This window comes from Humulus lupulus, chromosome 6, assembly GCF_963169125.1.
Source record: "Humulus lupulus chromosome 6, drHumLupu1.1, whole genome shotgun sequence".
Lineage (NCBI taxonomy): Eukaryota > Viridiplantae > Streptophyta > Magnoliopsida > Rosales > Cannabaceae > Humulus > Humulus lupulus.
In genome coordinates, this window is record NC_084798.1 from 34,642,449 (window position 1) to 34,661,691 (window position 19,243).

Below are 19,243 nucleotides of genomic sequence, written 5' to 3' on the forward strand. Positions count from 1 at the left end.
GGAAGGAGTCTTTATAGCTAGGGTTTCGGATTAGGGTTTTTCTCTACGTACATGAGTCTTAATTACACCAGCCATAAATAGGGGATACAATTACTGTAGTAGCATGGCTACCAGACTCTATGTGGGTATATTTACGTGAAAGTATGGGGAACACACAAAGTCAGCCGTCTTTTCCAAGTTGTCAGCGGAACAGTAGGCGAAAAGGTACCCTTAGGCGTGCTGGGATGTGTGCGGCTTTGACCTGACGGGCGTGTCAGGCGGGATCCTGTGTCAGACGGATATCATTCCAAATATGCCTTCTCCCGGACTCGACCGTTCGGTTTTGTTCTGTGCGGGGCACGGAACTGTTTCCGCGGAGACCACTCGAAGAGCCTCTCCTGGAAGGGGCCTCCCCGAGGGGTATCCTTCGGGAGTCCGGGAGAGTTGACGAGCTTCCGTGTTGTGCTTGTTTGGAAGAGTAATCCGGATACTAGACAGGAGAGGCGAAGCCTTTCTGTCCATCCGCGAGCTCTGGTCACCCTCCGTGAAAGACATCGATAATTCTGCTTCCCCGAGGTCATCAATCTAAACGCTATCCGGAAATCTGGATAACATTTACCCCCCAAGGTCGCGGAGCTTTGAGAGATCCGGGAGCTTGTACAATCGGTTTCTTAGACTAGGCGAGGGGGCACCTTCTGTGTTCCCGGAAGGGTTCCTTTTTCCCGCCTGAGTATTAGTATGAAAGAGAAAAAGGAATTTCTTCTGTTTGAGATCAAGTACTCAAGTGCGGCAAGGATCACGTGTCATTCTGGGAATGGTTCTGCGACCAAGACGTGTGCGTGAGGCGACTGGTTGAGGATGCGTGCGTCAGTCATCTGACTATTTGACGGTTTTTAATGGTACTCAGGGCCCGAGGTGGTGTAATGATGGGAAATAAATACTTTATTCCCATCCGAGGAGTCATAAATAGGATCGTCGCTTCCTCTCCAGCCGTTGGATCTGACGCACATGGAATGGGAAGATCGGGACCGTCCACTCGAGGAATTCGAAACGGCTTCTTCCCTGCTATAAAAACGAGGGAAAGGACCTTTCTTCCTCTTTACGCTTTCAGATTCTCCATCTTTAGGATTTTCAGATTTCCAAACCTTCGAACTCTCAGGCTTCCCAGCTTACGTTCCTCCGAACTTGCCATTTCTTTTGGTAAGTATCTGGAAACTTTTCTTTTTGATTTGGCAGTGGGTTTATTCCCCGAAGTTCCTGGTTTGAATTGCCGTTCATCTTTGCAGCTTTTACTTCTCGCGATCGTGCTGTGCAGTGATCCAGTTACTCCTTCAACCTCCACCTACCCGAATATCAGTAAGTATTTCTACTTTGCTCTTTCCTCCCAAACCTTAGGTTGTTGGTAGTTGTTAGAGTAGAGGTTTCTGCCATTATTGCTTATGTGCATGTGTGAATAGGGCTTTGGTAGGCATGTGATTGATTGTGAGTCGATAAGTAGCCTTTTCTGCGTGTTTTGGCGATTTGCGTTTGGAAAGTCGTCCCTTGTTTTGCTGTTTTAGGGCATAAGCATGAACGCCTTTAGGGTGTCTTTCTCTGGAAAAACACTTCTTTTGGTGGGCTTAGGCTCGGGGTCTGAGTCTGGTTCCTTGCTGTCCTTCGGGTGGCATGGTGACAATCCCTCGGCAAGCTCGGTGGGAGCCTCTCCAAGCAGTTTTCGGGGAGGGTCTCCCCGACGCCTTTGATACCACTAGGGTATGACAAGGGTGTTGACTGCTTAGAGTGTTTTCTTCTTTCTTTTCTTTTGTCCAGTGACGAACATCTCGAAGGAACAACTCCTTGCTGCGGGGGAGGCTGAATCTGCCCAAGAGAAGGGCTCTCCTATCGCTGGTGGAAAGGGGAAAGGAAAGGCGAAAGCGGTCGCGGCTAGCCCACCAACCTCCAATAGTTCCATCTGGGAGATGGACCAAAAACCGAACCTTTTCAGGAATTATGGCATGCTGGAGCTGTATTCCTCTGAGGCAGGCCTGAAGAATATCCCAGGTCTGATGTGGCACCGTCTGTCGGTGCTGGGCGAGTCAGCTAGCCAGAGCCACGAGGGCTTTGGTGCCTGGAGCTGGGCACACATAGTGTGCGGAGCGCACTTGCCCCTAAGGAGTTACTTCGCCAATTTCTGTGTGAAGGCGGGGATTGCCCCCTTCCAGTTAATTCCTCCCAGCTACAAGCTCTTAGCGGGGTGGTTCATCTTTTGCAAGTCCCGGAGACTGGAAGCTCCTACCCCGGAGGAGGTGCTGTACTTTTATGGGTTGAAGTCTCAGCCTATGAGGGGTCACTCAGACAAGGTGGGGTTTTACAGGCTAGAAAGGCACCCGGATGTGATGTGCCCCACTTGTCATACCGCGAGGGTTCCAGACCTCCGGGAATACTGGTTCCTGACGACTGGCTTCCCGCTGAAGAGGGTGCCAGCTCTATCTCTGGACTTCAAAATCCCTGGTAAGTGTTTCCTCTTTTCCTTTTCAACTTTGTTTCTTTGTGTTTGATTTGCCTTTTGGGAGGATCTCTAACGCTTGTATTTGATTTTTGCAGAAGTCGTTCCGCGGACACCTCGCTGCGCGGAGATGATAAGGAGGTCCAAGTTCTACGAAGGGCTTTCTGAGGAAGAGTTGAGAGTGGAGGGACTTGTGACCTCCGAATCGTTGAGGGAGTATGGGTTACTCGCCTCCTTCCAAAATATCGAGCCAGTAAGTGGTAGGGGGCAGACTCAGGTGTCGGCTGACATCCGGGAGCAGATTGCCCTGGAGCTGTCTAAGGTGATCACCCAAGCCGCTCGGGACGAAAATACTCTATCTCCTAGTTGGGCGGAGAGGTTCCCCGACCCCCAGCCGGAGGGAGAGGAGATCGAGGCTTACCCTAATGAAGGGGCTCCGGGGGCTAGTTCCTCCGGGAGAGGTAAGACTAGTTTTCGATTGATCCACACCCCCAGCCTGTCTGAAGTTACCCAAACCTCTCAGATGGGGTTTGATCCTCGTTTCCTTAGGCTAGATCCGCGTAGGATACCTTTCGACAGGTACTGTGATAGGGTAGATGAGCTCCTCTGGTGTCTGAGTGATGGTAGTCTGCCAGAAGGTGTCATCATGGTTGACCCTTCTTCTCTCAGCATGTTCTTCCCGGACTTCAAGGAGTACGGGAGCTTCCTGGAGCAGGAAGCGATGTTTTGTTTTGCTCGGGGAAGGCCATCCACGTTTCTCGTGCATGGTCGTCCCTTTCAAACTTTTCTTTTTCTTGTTTCTTGTTCCCTGCTGGCGGGCTTGCTTGTACTTTTATGTTGCTGATTGTCTTGTCTTCCGCTTATCTTCTTTCTCATTTCTTGTTGGTTCGTTAACCTTGCTTTGTACGTTTCTTGCAGAGTATCCCGAAGCCAAGATGTTGGGGAGGGTTACTTTGCTTATTAAGAAGGCTGCCACCAGCCAAGACCCGCCCACGGGGAAAGGACGGAAGACCAAGGCTGGTAGGGGAGGTAAGGCTGCCTCCCCCAAGAAGACAAGTGGCGAGGCGCAAGCGTCTCCGAGGGTAGAGAAGTCCCCTGCTGAAGGGCCTTCCGAGACTATGATGGTCTCGAGTAGCAGTAGCGACGGGGAAGGGCTTGTGTTCCCCGTGAGGACAACTGGGGTGAGCAAGCGTCCCGGAGAAGATGCTGAGGGTGCTAAGAACAAACGCCTTAGACACTCTTCTCCCGGTCGAAGGAAACAACAACAGCAACGACAGCAATCACAACTACAACAACAGCAGCAACAGGAACAAGAGAGACAATCACCAACGCCGCAGCAGCAGCAACAGCAACATCCAAACCAGCAGCAGCAACAAGGGCAATTACTTCTGCTACCGCAGCAGCAAAAGCAACAGACCGGGGCCTTAATACCCCGGCTGCCTCCTCCTCCAGCCCAAAGGGGGTCCACCCTTCCGGGGTCTCCGTCTTCTCAGACAACCAATCTTCCCCTGCCTGGCCTGAAGTTCCACTTTCCGCGGAAGCCGACCAGTTTTCCCGCTGCCCTCCTGGAGGGTGTAAGACGGGCCGATAGTTTTTTGAAGAGGCGGCTAGAGGCGGAGAAGGCCGTTACTCAGGGAAGGGCAGATAACTTGTCTGCCGTGAAGAGGGCTGAGCTGGCCGAGGGGGTGAGATCTCCTCACCCGGCCGGAGCGGTTCTGGATGGTCCAGCCTTGGAGAAGAGGCTGGTGCCTAGGCTCGGACGTGCATTGGCGCCGTTCGGAGCTGAGATGATGGAGGACATGGCCCTGAGCTTATGCGAGCTCAATTCTGAGAAATGGGCCATCAGCAGCAGCAAGGATCCGCTGTTGCTGACACACGCTGTGAAGCAGCAACTGTCCGGGGTAAGCCGTCAGTTGTTATTTTTTTTTGGGACCACCTGTCTTTTGGTCCTGCTTTAGCTCATTTTGTTGTCTTTCCTTGCAGGCCTCTATGATCGCGGAACGCTCGTTCCGGGAGGTTGGTGCAGCTCTGGTTCAGCTGGAGGAGAGCCAACTGGCTCGCCAGGCCTTGGAAGCGGAGAAACAGAAACTGACCCAACAGGCCTTGGGGGCTTCGGAGAAGATTGATCAGGCCCGGCGCACGGCTGAAGAAGAGGCGGAGAAGAAATATCTTGCCAAATATCAAGAGTACCGGGCCAAGGCAGAGAATGAGTTTAGACAGCGGTCGGATGGGATTAAGACCGAAAACTCCAAGCTCCGGGAAGAGCTGTCCCAAGCCAAGGTGGAGAAAGATACCCTGGAAGCCCGCTTGCAATCAAAGAACGATCTCCTCCTTAAGCGGCAAGAGGAATATTCCACTCTTCAGAGTAAGCTGCACGACGAGGAGCAACTCCATAAGAGGAGCAGGGATCTCGTGTCTATGCTTCAGTTGGGGCTCGCCGAGAAGGATAAAGAGATCGGGGCTTTGCAATTCACTGCCAGGGGGCATGTGACCGAGAAGCAATCCGTGCTGAACCAAAATAGGGAGCAGCGCAAGGCGATTGATTCTCTTAAGGGGGAGCGGGATGCCTCCAAGGCCGAAATGGAAAAATTGAGGGCCCAACTAACTGCCGCGGAAGCACAGCTGGCAACCTCCGAGGCGGAGCGGTTGAAGGAGAAGGAGGATGCTGAGGTGATACTGAACAGGACTATTAATATATCGCATGTGGTCCTCATGCATCAACTCTGGAAAGTGAACCCGGAGGTGTTAGGCTATCTGGGAGATGATGCCGAAGCCATGAGGGAGAAGCTACTCTTGTGGGATCAGGGCCCAGAGGCGTACGTCCAAACTTATAACATTGACGAACGTGCTGAAGCTCCTGAGGCGGGAGATCCCGGAGAGGCGGGGACCTCTGAACCTTCTCATGACCAAATCCCTCCTTCCAATGAGCCGACTCCGCCAGCCTCAGCTGAAACAGATGCCCCCGAAGCTGCGGTCGTGGACGCTGTAGTTACCCCCAATGCTTGAAGGGGTTTTATCTTTAATTGTTTTTCATTTTGAGTTTTTCATTGCGGACAATTTTTCCATAATCATAGCATTCTCCTTTCTTTTTCTGCCGAGTTCTTTATTTATCTTTGCGCTTAGGGTAGACATTTATACGGTAGAAACTGTTGTAGGGGCGTATGGGGTTTTGGTTCCAACGGCCAAAACTTATGCACTTCCCAGTTGAAGCTTTAACGGATGATGTCTTTCCCCACGTAGTTTCTAGGTTACGAAGGTTTTCTGGTTCCAACGGCCAGGCTCCTTTCACCGTACTTTATCTTTCCTGGGGCAAATAGCCAATCCCGGGACTTGTAGTTATACTGTTCGCTGGGATTGCTAAGGTGAGTCGTTCCATTTTTTGGAACGGGAGTTCTTTTGGTGAGCGTCGCTAGACTTAAGGTTAGATCTTTGCGAAGCAAAACTAACTGTTGTTGCGAACCTCATGGTGGCTGGCTTCAGGGACCTGGCATGGAGCCCTGCGAGGCTAGATCCGCGCGAAGCAAAGCTTTAGAGCGCTCGCGGATCTTGCCATCTTTTTCCTTGCGGGATCCGGAGCTGGAGCATGCGAAGCAAAGCTTTACAGCGCTCGCGGATCTTGCCATCTTTTGTCTTGCGGGACCCGGAGCTGGAGCTTGCGACGCAAAGCTCTTCAGCGCTCGCGGATCTTGCCATCTTTTGTCTTGCGGGACCCGGAGCTGGAGCTTGCAAAGCAAAGCTCTTCAGCGCTCGCGGATCTTGCCATCTTTCGCCTTGCGGGACCCGGAGCTGGAGCTTGCGAAGCAAAGCTCTACAGAGCTCGCGGAGAATTCTGCAAAGGACTTGTCAAGGAGCTGGGGGTGTTTTGGCGTAGCTCTATGAACGTGCCTCATCCCCCAGTCCCGTCCATCGCTGGGCTACACAAGAGATAATTCTCATGATACATAATGGCAGGCATTTCTGTGGCAATTTTCACTTAAGCACATAATGCACATATGACACGTAATGCAAGCATGTTCATGGCAACAAATAAACCTAAGCTTAACAATTAGAGCAAAACAATTTAAAAACTTCAAACACAATGCTAGCACATAAGTGGTGTTCTGTGTACGTTTTGTTCAAGGGGCGTATGGCTAAGCCTTAGCCATGTATACCCCCCAAGTGAGCGTGGGGTCCGGACGTCTCCGGACCGCGTGGTCGCTTGTTAAAACGCAGCTTTGAACAAAGTGCAGTAAAAGCGGAGTGAATCCCTCCGTGTTTCATTAAAATAGCCTGCTAGGCGCTAGTTTTACAACAGGGAGGATTATTTCCACATTTTTCACTTTTGTTATTTTCACCAAGGACTTCCGACTGGATGGTCCGGGGCTTACTGGTAGTAACGGCGGAGGTGCTCCGCGTTCCAGGCGCGCGGGACTTTAGATCCGTCGAGTCTCTTTAAGTGATACGTCCCATGGCCCACTTTTTCTTGGATTTCGTAGGGGCCTTCCCAGTTGGGTCCGAGGACTCCTACTCCCGGATCCTGCGTAGCAGGAAATACTCTCCGTAGGACAAGGTCCCCAACTTCGAATGCACGGCTCTGGACTCTCGTGTTAAAGTGTCGGGCTATCTTGCCTTGGTACATTTTTAGTTGGACCTGCGACTGCTCCCGGAGCTCTTCGATCATGTCTAAGGACTCCTGGAGGAGGGCATGGTTCCGGGTAGGATCGTAGGTGTCTTGCCTGTGAGAGGGGATCATAGCTTCTACTGGGATGACGGCCTCGCAACCGAAGGTCATGGAATAAGGCGTGTGCCCCGTCGAAGTTCTCTCTGTTGTGCGATAAGCCCAAAGTACTCGCGGAAGTTCTTCCGGCCAGTGAGCCTTGCAGGCTTGGAGTTTTTTCTTCAACGTGGTCTTTAATATTTTGTTTACAGCTTCCACTTGTCCATTAGCCTGGGGTCTGGCGACTGCGGAAAAGCTTTTGATAATTCCATGCGAAGCACAGAAGTTCGTGAAGTGTTCACTGTCAAACTGCTTTCCGTTGTCGGACACAATTTTCCGTGGAAGCCCAAAACGACACACTATATTCCTGATGACAAAATCCAGTGCTTTTTTAGATGTGACCGTGTTCATAGGTTCAGCTTCAGCCCATTTGGTGAAGTAGTCTACCGCGACTATGGCGTACTTCACTCCACCCTTTCCAGTGGGGAGGGAACCTACTAGGTCAATGCCCCAAACGGCGAACGGCCAGGGGCTGGTCATTAGGGTAATTTCCGTAGGCGGCGCTCGCGGAACCTTGGCGTACCTCTGGCACTGCTCACACTTCCTGACATAATCCACACAATCCTTCTTCATGGTGGGCCAGAAGTATCCTTGTCGAAGGATTTTTTTGGAGAGGCTCAGCCTGGAGGTATGATCGCCACAGAAGCCTCCGTGAATCTCATGGATGATGGTGCTGACTTCGGTTCCGGCAACACACCTAAGGAAGGGTATGGACAACCCCCTGCGGTCAAGCTTTCCATCCATAACCACGTATCGGGGAGCTTGATACTGGAGCTTCCTTGCGTCAGCTTTATCGGTGGGGAGTTCTCCGGTGGTGAGAAATCTGAGGATGGGTCCTATCCAGGAGTGGGAATGGTCGATGATGGCGTTTATCCTTCGCGTCTCAGTGCTGGGGGCTTCTAAGTGCCCGATGGGGACTAAGCCATACTGTTCAATCTCCGGGTCCGTTGCAAGCTTGGCCAGCGTGTCCGCAAGTGAGTTCTGGTCCCGGGGGACCTGGCGGATTTTGTAGCCTTTGAAATGCTGCAGTAGGTCGCGGGAGAGAGACACGTAGGCAGCCATCCTTTCGCCTTTCGTCTGGTATTCCCCGGATATTTGGTTTACCACAAGTAGGGAGTCGCTGTACACTTCGATTTTTTGGGCTCCGACTTCTCTGGCCAGTCGTAACCCAGCTAACATGGCTTCGTGTTCTGCCTCGTTGTTGGATGCTGGGAATGCGAAACGGATGGCGCTCTGGAGCTGATGCCCTTGGGGAGATATTAGGATAACCCCCGCTCCAGCTCCTTTTTCATTTGAGGCTCCGTCTACGTAGACCTTCCAGGTGGGAAGTTCCGGGACAGGATCTTCTGGGAGGTCATTCATTCCCGAGCACTCCACAATAAAGTCCGCGAGAGCTTGACCTTTTATGGAAACACGCGGTTGGTAGTGGACGTCGAACTGGCTTAGTTCCATGGCCCACTTAAGCAATCTGCCAGAAGACTCGGGCTTCTGCAGGACTTGTCGGAGAGGGTGGTTGGTGAGTACTTTGATGGTGTGCGCCTGGAAATATGGCCTCAGCTTCCGTGAAGCGATCAGCAAGCAGAGGGAGAGTTTCTCGATCATCGAATATCTGGACTCGGCGTCCAATAACCTCTTGCTTACGTAATACACAGGGAGCTGGATACGGCCATCTTCCCGGACGAGAGCGGCACTTACTGCGTGCTCAGTCACAGCTAGGTATAAGAACAACGCCTCTCCTTCGACCGGCTTGGACAGAATGGGGGCTCGGGTTAAATGTTCTTTGAGGTGTTGGAAGGCCGCTTTGCATTCGGGGGTCCACTCGAACTTCTTGTTCCCTCGCAAAACATTGAAGAAGGGGATACACTTGTCGGTGGCCTTGGATACGAAGCGACTGAGAGCAGCTATCCTTCCGGTAACGCTCTGGACATCCTTATGTTTCCGGGGGGAAGGCATATCTATGAACGCCTTTATTTTTTCAGGGTTGGCTTCCACGCCGCGGGAGCTGACAATAAAACCGAGGAACTTCCCAGACGAGACCCCGAAAGTACATTTCTTTGGATTTAGTTTCATCCCGTACTTTCGGATCACGGCGAAAGCTTCCTCAAGGTCGTTACTGTGGTCCCCGGAGGTCTTGGACTTTACCAACATGTCGTCCACGTACACCTCCATGTTCCTCCCCAGTTGGTCCTTGAACATTCTGTTTACCAGACGCTGGTAAGTCGCCCCAGCATTCTTCAAACCGAAAGGCATGACCACGTAACAGTAGACACCCTTATCCGTGAGGAAGCTGGTGTGTTCCTGGTCCGCGACATGCATCTTGATCTGGTTGTATCCGGAGTACGCATCCATGAAGGATAAGAGTTCGTACCCGGAAGTAGCGTCCACCATCTGATCGATTCGCGGGAGAGGGAAACAATCTTTCGGGCAGGCCCTGTTTAGGTCCGTGAAGTCAATGCACATTCTCCAGGACCCATCGGGTTTCGGGACCAGAACTGGGTTGGCCAACCACACGGGATAGTGCGACTCCTGGAGAAAGCCTATGGACATCAATTTGTCCACTTCAGCTTTGACGGCTTCGGCTCTCACTGGGTCCAGCGGCCTCCTCTTTTGGCGAATTGGAGTTGCAGCTGGGTCTATGTTGAGTGCGTGGCACGCAACATTGGGATTAATCCCCGTCATATCAGCGTGGCACCATGCCAGGATATCCTGATTATCCTTCACAGTGGCCACGATCTTATCTCGAACGGCCGACGGCAGGTTTTTCCCCACCTGAATGACCTTGGTGGGTTCTCCCGGATTGAGGATCACCTCTTCGACTTCCTCCATCGGCTCTATTGCTTTCTCGATTCCCACTCTTGGGTCGAGTTCGTCAAAGTATGCCTCCTGAGCATCCCTAGTTTCTGGCAATACTTCCGCCAAAGGAATGGCAGCAAACGTCTCTCGGACCGTGTAGACGGCTCGGACGGAGACGTTATAACAGCTCCGTGCACTTCTCTGGTCTCCTCGGAGGGTGCCAATACGCCCATCGTCGCAGGGAAACTTCAAGCATAAGTGACGTATCGAGGTTATGGCCCCACAATCGATCAGGACCGGTCGGCCTAAGATGGCATTATACGCCGTGGGGCAGTCGACCACCACGAATGTGCTATGCTTGAAGGCACAAGCGTCGCTTTCTCCTCTGAGGGTGACCGGAAGTTGAATTTTGCCTAATGGCATGAGTGCGTCCCCATTGAAACCTTGAAGCTGGATGGGGCATGGGGCCAGGTCCGTCTCGGTCAATCCGATCGCGTGGAAGGCCGCTTTGAAGAGGATGTTCACGGAGCTTCCGTTATCGATCAAGACCCGTGAGACCTTCTTATTGGCAATCTGGGCTTCCACCACGAGGGGATCGTTGTGGGGGAAGTGCACATGTCGAGCATCGTCCTCCGTGAAGGTGATGGGAAGATCCATCATTCGGGGACGTTGAGCAGGTGATTGGACCAAGGCGCACATCTCCTCGGCGTGCTCTAACTCCCTCAAGTACCTCTTCTGGGAATTGCGGGTGCTTCCGGCAAGGTGTGGTCCTCCGAAAATGGTGGCGACGTGTCCGTCAACGGGTGGCGGAGCAAGGCCGGGCGGATATGGGTTGCCTGGCCCTGGAGCCAACAAGGCAATGGGCGCCGGAGCAGGTGGAGGAGGAAGTGCTGGGAACTGAGACCCGGGAGCTTGGGGGTGACCGGCTCCAGGAGCGCTAGCGGCCCCCCTCTGTCCCGGTGAATATGCAGCTCCGTGAACTACCCCCTGTCCGGGATAGATTATGGGTATTCTCACCCACTGACCGAGGTGTCCCGCTCTTGCCAGGGACTCGATCTCATCCTTCAGCTGAAGGCACTCATTCGTGGTGTGCCCCACGTCTCCGTGGAACTCACACCTCTTATTGGAGTCTCGCGGACGCCTTCCTCCGTGAGACACTTTCGGGGGCTTCCTGTAGTTGACCATATTACAGGTCGCCCGATAGACATTCTCTCGCGAGTCTATCAAACTGGTATATTCCGTGAACTTGGGCTCATAATCCTTTCGGGGTTTCTTTGAATGGTCTCCCCGGTTGGAGTTTTTTCCGCTTCGTTTGCTCCGCGATTGGCTCAAACTTCGTTCCGGGGCTTCCGCTTGCGGCTGCGGCATGCTAGGAGCGATACTACATCCGGTTTGTACCGCTCCATACCCAGAGAAATGGGTTTGACCCGGCGTCTGAGCAGACGCGGAAGGCCCATACACACTCGGAGTGAATCGGGCTCCTGGAAGCGTGAGGACTGGTGCGGGAGCTTGCGAAGCAAAGCTCGGCGCAGTCACGGAAGGGGTTGGAGCCGGGGGAACTCCAAAGGCTTGCTGGTAGGCATCCTCAAGGTTGATGATTCCCTGAGCTTTTGACATGAATTCGGACAGGGTTTCTGCCCGTCTCCTTTGCATTTCCCCCCATAGCAGGGAGCCGACAGTAAGGCCCGATTGAAGGGCGATCAGCTTCATGTCATCGCTGACCTTGGTTTTTGCAGCAGCTTCCATCATTCTCTGAATGAAAGCTTTGAGGTTCTCAGTGGGTTGCTGTTTGATGTTGGTTAAGGAACCAACCTCCATGTCGTGGTCGCGGGCAGCAATAAACTGCCTCCTAAACGCGGACTGTAGCTCCTTCCAACTGTGGATTGATCCGGGAGCTAATCTTTTCCACCAGTCCTCCGCAGACTTGGTAAGGGTGAGTGAGAAGCACATGCATTTGGCGTCCTCACTGACGCGTGCCACTTGCATCATTTTATTGTATTTAGCTAGGTGGGTACGCGGGTCTGTCTTCCCATCATATAATTCTATGTGAGGCATTTTGAAGTTATCCGGGAGGGACGTTTCCGCGATCCTCCTAATACATGGTTCCGGGTCTTCCTCCTCAGAATCTGACAGGGCCCCACTTTGCTTCCGGACCAGCTTGGTCAAGGCAGCAATCTGTTCCTCGAGCCTCTTCGTATCACTTTCCGGGAGGTCACGTCCCCGGAGCTTGTCATTAATATGATTTCGGAGGTCATCTCCGCGAGGCCGGGCTTTTTCCCCTTTGGCCTTCTCATACTTGGCCTCCAACCTTCTTCTTAGGTCCACCGTGGACCAGCTATCTTCGGAGTGCGAGTTCGCAGCCCGACCGTCCTGATTGACGGAATCACTGGGGCGGTTGTTCCTTCCCCTAGGCCTGGGTGCCTTAGCACCGGGCCCTTTAGGCACAGAGTGCCCCCTTGGGGCTGAAGGGCGTCTGGGCTTAGGAGCGCCAGAGACCTTCTGCGCGCGGGGGGGGGGGCAGTCGGCCTGGTGATTCACGCCTTTAGGAGGTGTAGGGGCGTCAGCGCGCACAGGCTCTCCAACTTTTTCTTTGCCCTTGTTAGGGGCGGCTTTGGATGGTCCAGCAGCGGCTGGATCCGGCATGGGGGCATCAGCACCACCTCGAACAGAGGTATCCTCGTCCGAGTCGCCTAGATCTCCGAACTTACTTTGGAGGCGTTCCATCATGCGTTGCATTCTTTCGGAGACGCGCTCCTGCTCAGCAAGCTTGGCCTTAGTGGCCACCAGTTCTTCGGCTACTTGGACCAGTTCTGGGTCCTTCTCATAGTAGCAGCCGTCCTTGTAATAACCGTCTTGGACATACTCTTCTTCGTCTTCTAAGTATGTTGTATCTTCGGTACTGACCTGATCCTGGCGGGATGTCGGGTCTTCACCTCGGTAGTCTAAGGGTTCGCTCTGCACCACATCTTCCATCACGGTATCGGGGTTGACCGTAGCATTTTTGTCAACAGCGGATTTTCGCGTAGTCACCATCTCTTTAGTACGAAGTGAATACAAAAAACGTACACAGAAAAAGAGCTGACTAACAACTTCCTACAGCTCTCAATGAAAGCACCAAAATGTTTACCGAGTTTTTCGGAAACGAATAACTAACAGAATAACAAAAAGATAAGAACTGTAGAAATACTGAAATGTAACTAAACAAACAGTGTTTTTACGTGGTTCAGGCGTTAACAAGCCCTAGTCCACGAGTCGATGTTATTATACTTGGAAAAGATTACAGTAAGATGGCTGGTGCATAAGAACTTCACACACTCACAATGTTTCTCTCGGGTTCTCTTGAAGAAGATGAAGCTAGAGAGATTTTGGTAGAGTTTTTGCTATCTGATCTCTCTCTCCTCCTTCTTGTAAAAGGAAGGAGTCTTTATAGCTAGGGTTTCGGATTAGGGTTTTTCTCTACGTACATGAGTCTTAATTACACCAGCCATAAATAGGGGATACAATTACTGTAGTAGCATGGCTACCAGACTCTATGTGGGTATATTTACGTGAAAGTATGGGGAACACACAAAGTCAGCCGTCTTTTCCAAGTTGTCAGCGGAACAGTAGGCGAAAAGGTACCCTTAGGCGTGCTGGGATGTGTGTGGCTTTGACCTGACGGGCGTGTCAGGCGGGATCCTGTGTCAGACGGATATCATTCCAAATATGCCTTCTCCCGGACTCGACCGTTCGGTTTTGTTCTGTGCGGGGCACGGAACTGTTTCCGCGGAGACCACTCGAAGAGCCTCTCCTGGAAGGGGCCTCCCCGAGGGGTATCCTTCGGGAGTCCGGGAGAGTTGACGAGCTTCCGTGTTGTGCTTGTTTGGAAGAGTAATCCGGATACTAGACAGGAGAGGCGAAGCCTTTCTGTCCATCCGCGAGCTCTGGTCACCCTCCGTGAAAGACATCGATAATTCTGCTTCCCCGAGGTCATCAATCTAAACGCTATCCGGAAATCTGGATAACAATTGTATATTCCTTAATTGTCTGTGCGTACAAAGAATTTTCCAACCCCCTTCAATGATGATGTGAGTCCCTATTTATAATGGCTCTTAGTACATTGTGGTCCCGAGGGACAAGATTGTACACATGTACACTGTCAGAGTAGTGGCGTAGGTTGTAGTGGTTGCAGAAGGTTGTGGCGTCTACCCTGTTACATGGTCAGAGATGTGCAGGTAGTGCCTCCACTCTTCGTACTAGTTTATTCCACCACCACTTACCTGATATGGATGTCAGGATCACGCCTCTGTCCTCCTCATGGTCGTACATCCTGCACCCGTATACGTATAGGTACCTTGTACCAAATGGTTATTCTCACTCCTCCGAGACATGTATTTGCTTCCAAGCTATTCTATATTCTTTCGGGTCTCTCCTATTGCTCCTTATACGCCCATTCAGGAGGTCTTAAACTCCATTTGTTCCAAGACACCCACGCGGTGTGAGGCTTCCCCGAGACGTGAGGCTTCGTGCGCGAGACAACCTCGTGGTGCATGTGCATGTGTATGGGTGCATGTGTCTATGAATGCGGGGAGACAGCCCTTGGAGACTCGCGTATGGGTGCATGTGTCTATGCATGCGGGGAGACATCCCTTGGAGACTCGCGTATGGGTGCATGTGTCTATGCATGCGGGGAGACAGCCCTTGGAGACTCACATATTGGTGCATGTGTCTATGCATGCGGGGAGACAGCCCTTGGAGACTCGCGTATTGGTACATGTGTCTATGCATGCAGGGAGATAGCCCTTGGAGACTCGCGTATGGATGCATGTGTCTATGCATGCGGGGAGACAGTCCTTGGAGACTCGCGTATGGATGCATGCGTCTATGCATGCGGGGAGACAGCCCTTGGAGACTCGCGTATGGATGCATGCAGGGAGACAGCCCTTGGGGGCCTCGTTCAGGCTGAATTTTGGCATCCACAATTACTAAAAGAAACTTTTTGTAGAAACATTCTGGGGTCAACAAGAAAATAGTAAGAAACTAAAAGAGCTTAGATACGGAGGTTCTTAATCAATCCTAGCGTTGCACTATAAAAAAGTTAGTTATTTAATTCTTTTTAAGTTTATTTTTCTTATTTACATTTAATTATTATTTTTATCAAAAAAATATATGTACGTGACAGCGCAATTTAGAAACTGGGCAACTTGAGTCGATCTCAGATAGCTGGATGGATACTCACCATAAATCAGGCACAGGGTGGGTGACAGAGACAGCAAAAAAAAACTTGGGTACGTTAAGTTTTTTAAACATTTTTCAAAATTTTAATTGTTTGTTTACAATACATAATTACATTATATATTGTATCATAGGAGGAATTGCATGCATATCGCGACATACAGCAGACACAGACAACTAATTCTGAGAGTTCCACACCAGTTTCGAGTGCGCCTGAAGATGACGACTTATCTTTGCTACAAACTGTCTTCGGAAAACAACGTGGCCACCAGAAAGGATATAGACGTATCCTTAACATAAGGGTCCGAACTCCATTTACTATTGATCCTCCACAAACTAGAGATGAAGAGATGACTGAGATAAGAGAGCGTATTCGACAATTAGAGGAGCACATCCGGACTCATTGTATCACCCCGGGATCTCAATGTGCCCCACCACCACCTGATGATCCCGATGTTGGAGCACCGAGTCAGTATGACTTATGTATGAGTTTTATTACTATGGACTATTACATTTTCATGTTTAGGACAACTCTTTATTTTGATTGAGCAAACGTACTCGTATGTTTTTATTTATATGCTTAATATAAGTGTTTTAATTTTATTTTTATATTTAATTCAAATTAAATCAATAAATAAATATATAAATGAATAAACATTGCAAATCTAAAAAAAATCTCGACTCAGTCTATATCGAGGACAATGACCCATATGACAAAATTGGACAGGTTGTGTCGAGGACATTGTCAGCTCTCCTCGGTACAACTTATACTGATGACATATTGAATGTCCTCGGTAGAAGTTTACCTATCGACGTGGCTATACCGAGGACCGTCTACCGAGAACATGTTCTCAGTATAGCCTCTACCGAGAACATTTTGGCTTCTACCGACGACTTTTGTTCTTGGTATAGGCCTTTTTTTTTTGTAGTGTGTGCAAATTAATTATGTTAAGCTTAACAGGTGAACTAACGGCTTTCGGTAAGTTTGCTTGTCATGTCGCGTGCTCAGTTTGCTGAGTCATCTTTTGGTTTTATTCTATATATAGTCTGTTATGCATATTGGGACAACTAATTAACACTGTTTAGACAAAAACCCTAGTTCTTTTTTTGTGTTATTTGTAGTGTTTTATATTTCAGGTGGAAATAAGCAAGCTAGAACAAAGAAACTTGAAGATGGTCAATTGTGTTTTTGATGTTGAAGATAAGGGGACTTATTATAGAGGAATCTGAAGGGAATTCAGAATCAACGTTGAAGGGATTTCAAGGCATTGGATCAAGTGGGAAACTCATTCAAAATCTTAATTTGAATCAAGATTAATTTGTGTGATAGTATATTTCTTGTTGTAGATTTAGAAAGTTCTAATTCTAACATATGTAATCTGGAGTTTTATCCTTAGTTGCTTATAGTGTTTTAATTAATGACTAGGACCCATGGTTTAGGGTTGCTTGTTTTTACCTAACCATGTCAATTAGTTTCATATACTGTTTTGTAAACTTTGATTTAATACACAATAAATATAGTTTACTCTCATAATCAATGTTTGATTCTTTAATCATTTAACTAGCGAAACCAACTTCGCAACTTCAACAAATAACACGATTTTTCGTGGCTAAGTAACCATTAATTATATAGGAAACACTTTCTTAATGTTCCTAATCAAACATACATATACAACATACTAGATAGAGCAAATGACATACAATACAGATTTGACTATATAATTAATAACTTGTTTGGTGGAGAAAGATATTTTAATTAGTTAATAGCAGTACAAACTTTACGAATTTCACCCTGAGTACCAGTCTTGACACCAATGTTACTCATCTTGACCATGGCCTTGGCAAACTCGAGGTTGAAGGAGCTCACGCTCTGCAAGTAGCGTTGGACAAACACTTTTGTGGAGGTATCATTCCACAACAACTGATCGGAAGCAAGAATGCCTCGTCCCTTGCTCAAGTTGGTGAAGTAACTGGTGTCGAAACTAGAACCGCTTCCGTTGTCTAGATCGAGCCGCTTCGAACTGTCACCGTTTTGCGGGCACAGAGCTCGTAGTTGAGGGAGAAAGGTTGGGTCGATGGCTGGATCAGCACCATTGCTGCTTGAAGGGAAGTTGTAGAGTCTGCCAGTCACGAACAGGCATGATGTAGTTCCAATGGTATGTCCTCCTATATATATACGGTCAAGTTTCAATCATCAATATCAAATATTAATTGTGCATATATAGTTAATATGGGGCGGCTGTGATATCATTTTTACTTTTATGATGCCTTGGTGCCATTATTTTTTATTTTTGTCATAAGTTATAATTTCTTTTATTATATCACCGTATATATTATATTTAATTAGAATATTTTATATATTTTTTTTAATTTTGAATAATTTATTGTATCTAAAACAAATGGCATGCCGCAAGCCTATATAATATACGTCATAAAATCATATATTTTTGTTATTATTATTATTGATTTTGTTATTACCAACTAGAGTGACGAGGTCTTGAGTGTTGAGACCCTTGGCTTTAAACTTGCTTGTCTGAGAAGCAATTGATTCACTAGGGCCAGGCAAATTGTTAGTAGCAGACGCCAATGAAACTCGTCCATCTCTACGCCCAGTCGGAACTTGCCAACTAATCCCTTTGGTCTACAAAACATGAAAATACATATAAATTAATACAACTCATTACACTCAAAGAATATAGAAAAGTATGTAAATTTTGAACGTACCAAAACAACAGAGTCGCGCGCAGCCAGTGCAACAATATCAGCACAAGAAACGACACCGGGGCAAGCAGCCTCGAGCTGCTTCTTGGCGTCGTCGATGACGTTGTAGCCCGGTATGCCGCTGTTGGGTCCGGCAGTCTTCTCAGTGTTTGAGCCTTCGATGAGGATAGAACCGTCGCAGCCTTGGACGAAGCAGTCGTGGAAGTGCATCCTCAGGATGCCAGGGGCTATCCGAGGGTTGGTTTTGAAATGAGTCCCAACTGTTGAGGTGACGATAGACTCGGCCTTAGGACACGTTGTTGAGTAAAACCCAACTTTGGTTCCTTGGCCATGCACCAATGTGGCAGCCAAACCAAGTAACGAAAACATTACCATGACAAATGTTTTGTTAACTTCCATTATAAATTTGTATATAATAAGAACTAACGATCGAGTACGTAATGTATATTTGTGTGTTCTTGGGTTGTGAGTTTGAGTAGAAATTATGGGAATTTATAGAGAATGCATCATGCATGAGAGGTCAAATTAGGTGGTGAGAAAGTAAGAAAAATCGGCTGATCCTTTTCTGTAAAAGAGAAAGTCAAAGTCGTATAATACGACAAAAGTAGTACATGATTAGTATAGTAGTGGACCTGTGTGCTTGTCTCTATATATTATTTTGGGGAGTATATAGGCGTGGTTCTTAGCAAAATGCTTAACTGGATTGCATACTTGATTTAACATGATATGGAAAACATGTTTGCGCGTGAGGACTGAGGAAATTGACGTAGCTATAGTCAATAATGTCGTTTTCTTCTGATTTTTTATTCGCTTAATATATAATTTGAGGTTTTGGATAATATATATTATGATATATATATATTATAGATCAGGTTATCTCATGTAGTTATCAAACTATTGCGTTCTTTTTCAACGATGAAATAACTCTTAAGTTGAATTAATTAGTTATATATATCAATCTGTGAGCTGGGGTGCAGTAGTACGAGTCGGATTGATTTTTATTGAATGGCCTTGCATGGCAGTTATGCTAATAACATAAAGCAATAATTATCATATCAATTAAATAATTACCTAAATGCAAGTGTAAGGGGTGATGAGGGGTTATTACTACTTTTTAGGTACTTAAACAGTGTATAATAACCATATATGGGTGTCGGGGGAAAATAAAATCAATTATGACTTTTTTGTTTGAAATGCAATTATAAGTGTTATTAGTGATAAGAGTTGTTACCTCATAATAATTAATTGGTGTCCCACCGATATAAGAAAAATATGTAAGCAATCTAAAGATAATG

At 48.6% G+C, this 19,243-nt stretch overlaps 1 protein-coding gene across 1 annotated transcript; it reads right to left on the reverse strand.

The window, feature by feature from the left end:
• Nucleotides 1-16,743: 16,743 nt before the first annotated feature.
• LOC133782039 (cationic peroxidase 2-like) lies at nt 16,744-18,407 on the reverse strand. The gene is made up of 3 exons (XM_062221191.1): nt 17,952-18,407; nt 17,706-17,868; nt 16,744-17,393 (listed from the first exon to the last, which is right to left on the reverse strand). Exons 1-3 carry the CDS (start codon nt 18,345-18,347, stop codon nt 16,984-16,986), a joined length of 969 nt encoding a protein of 322 aa, XP_062077175.1. The 5' UTR covers nt 18,348-18,407; the 3' UTR covers nt 16,744-16,983.
• Between the last annotated feature and the right edge of the window lie 836 nt (nt 18,408-19,243).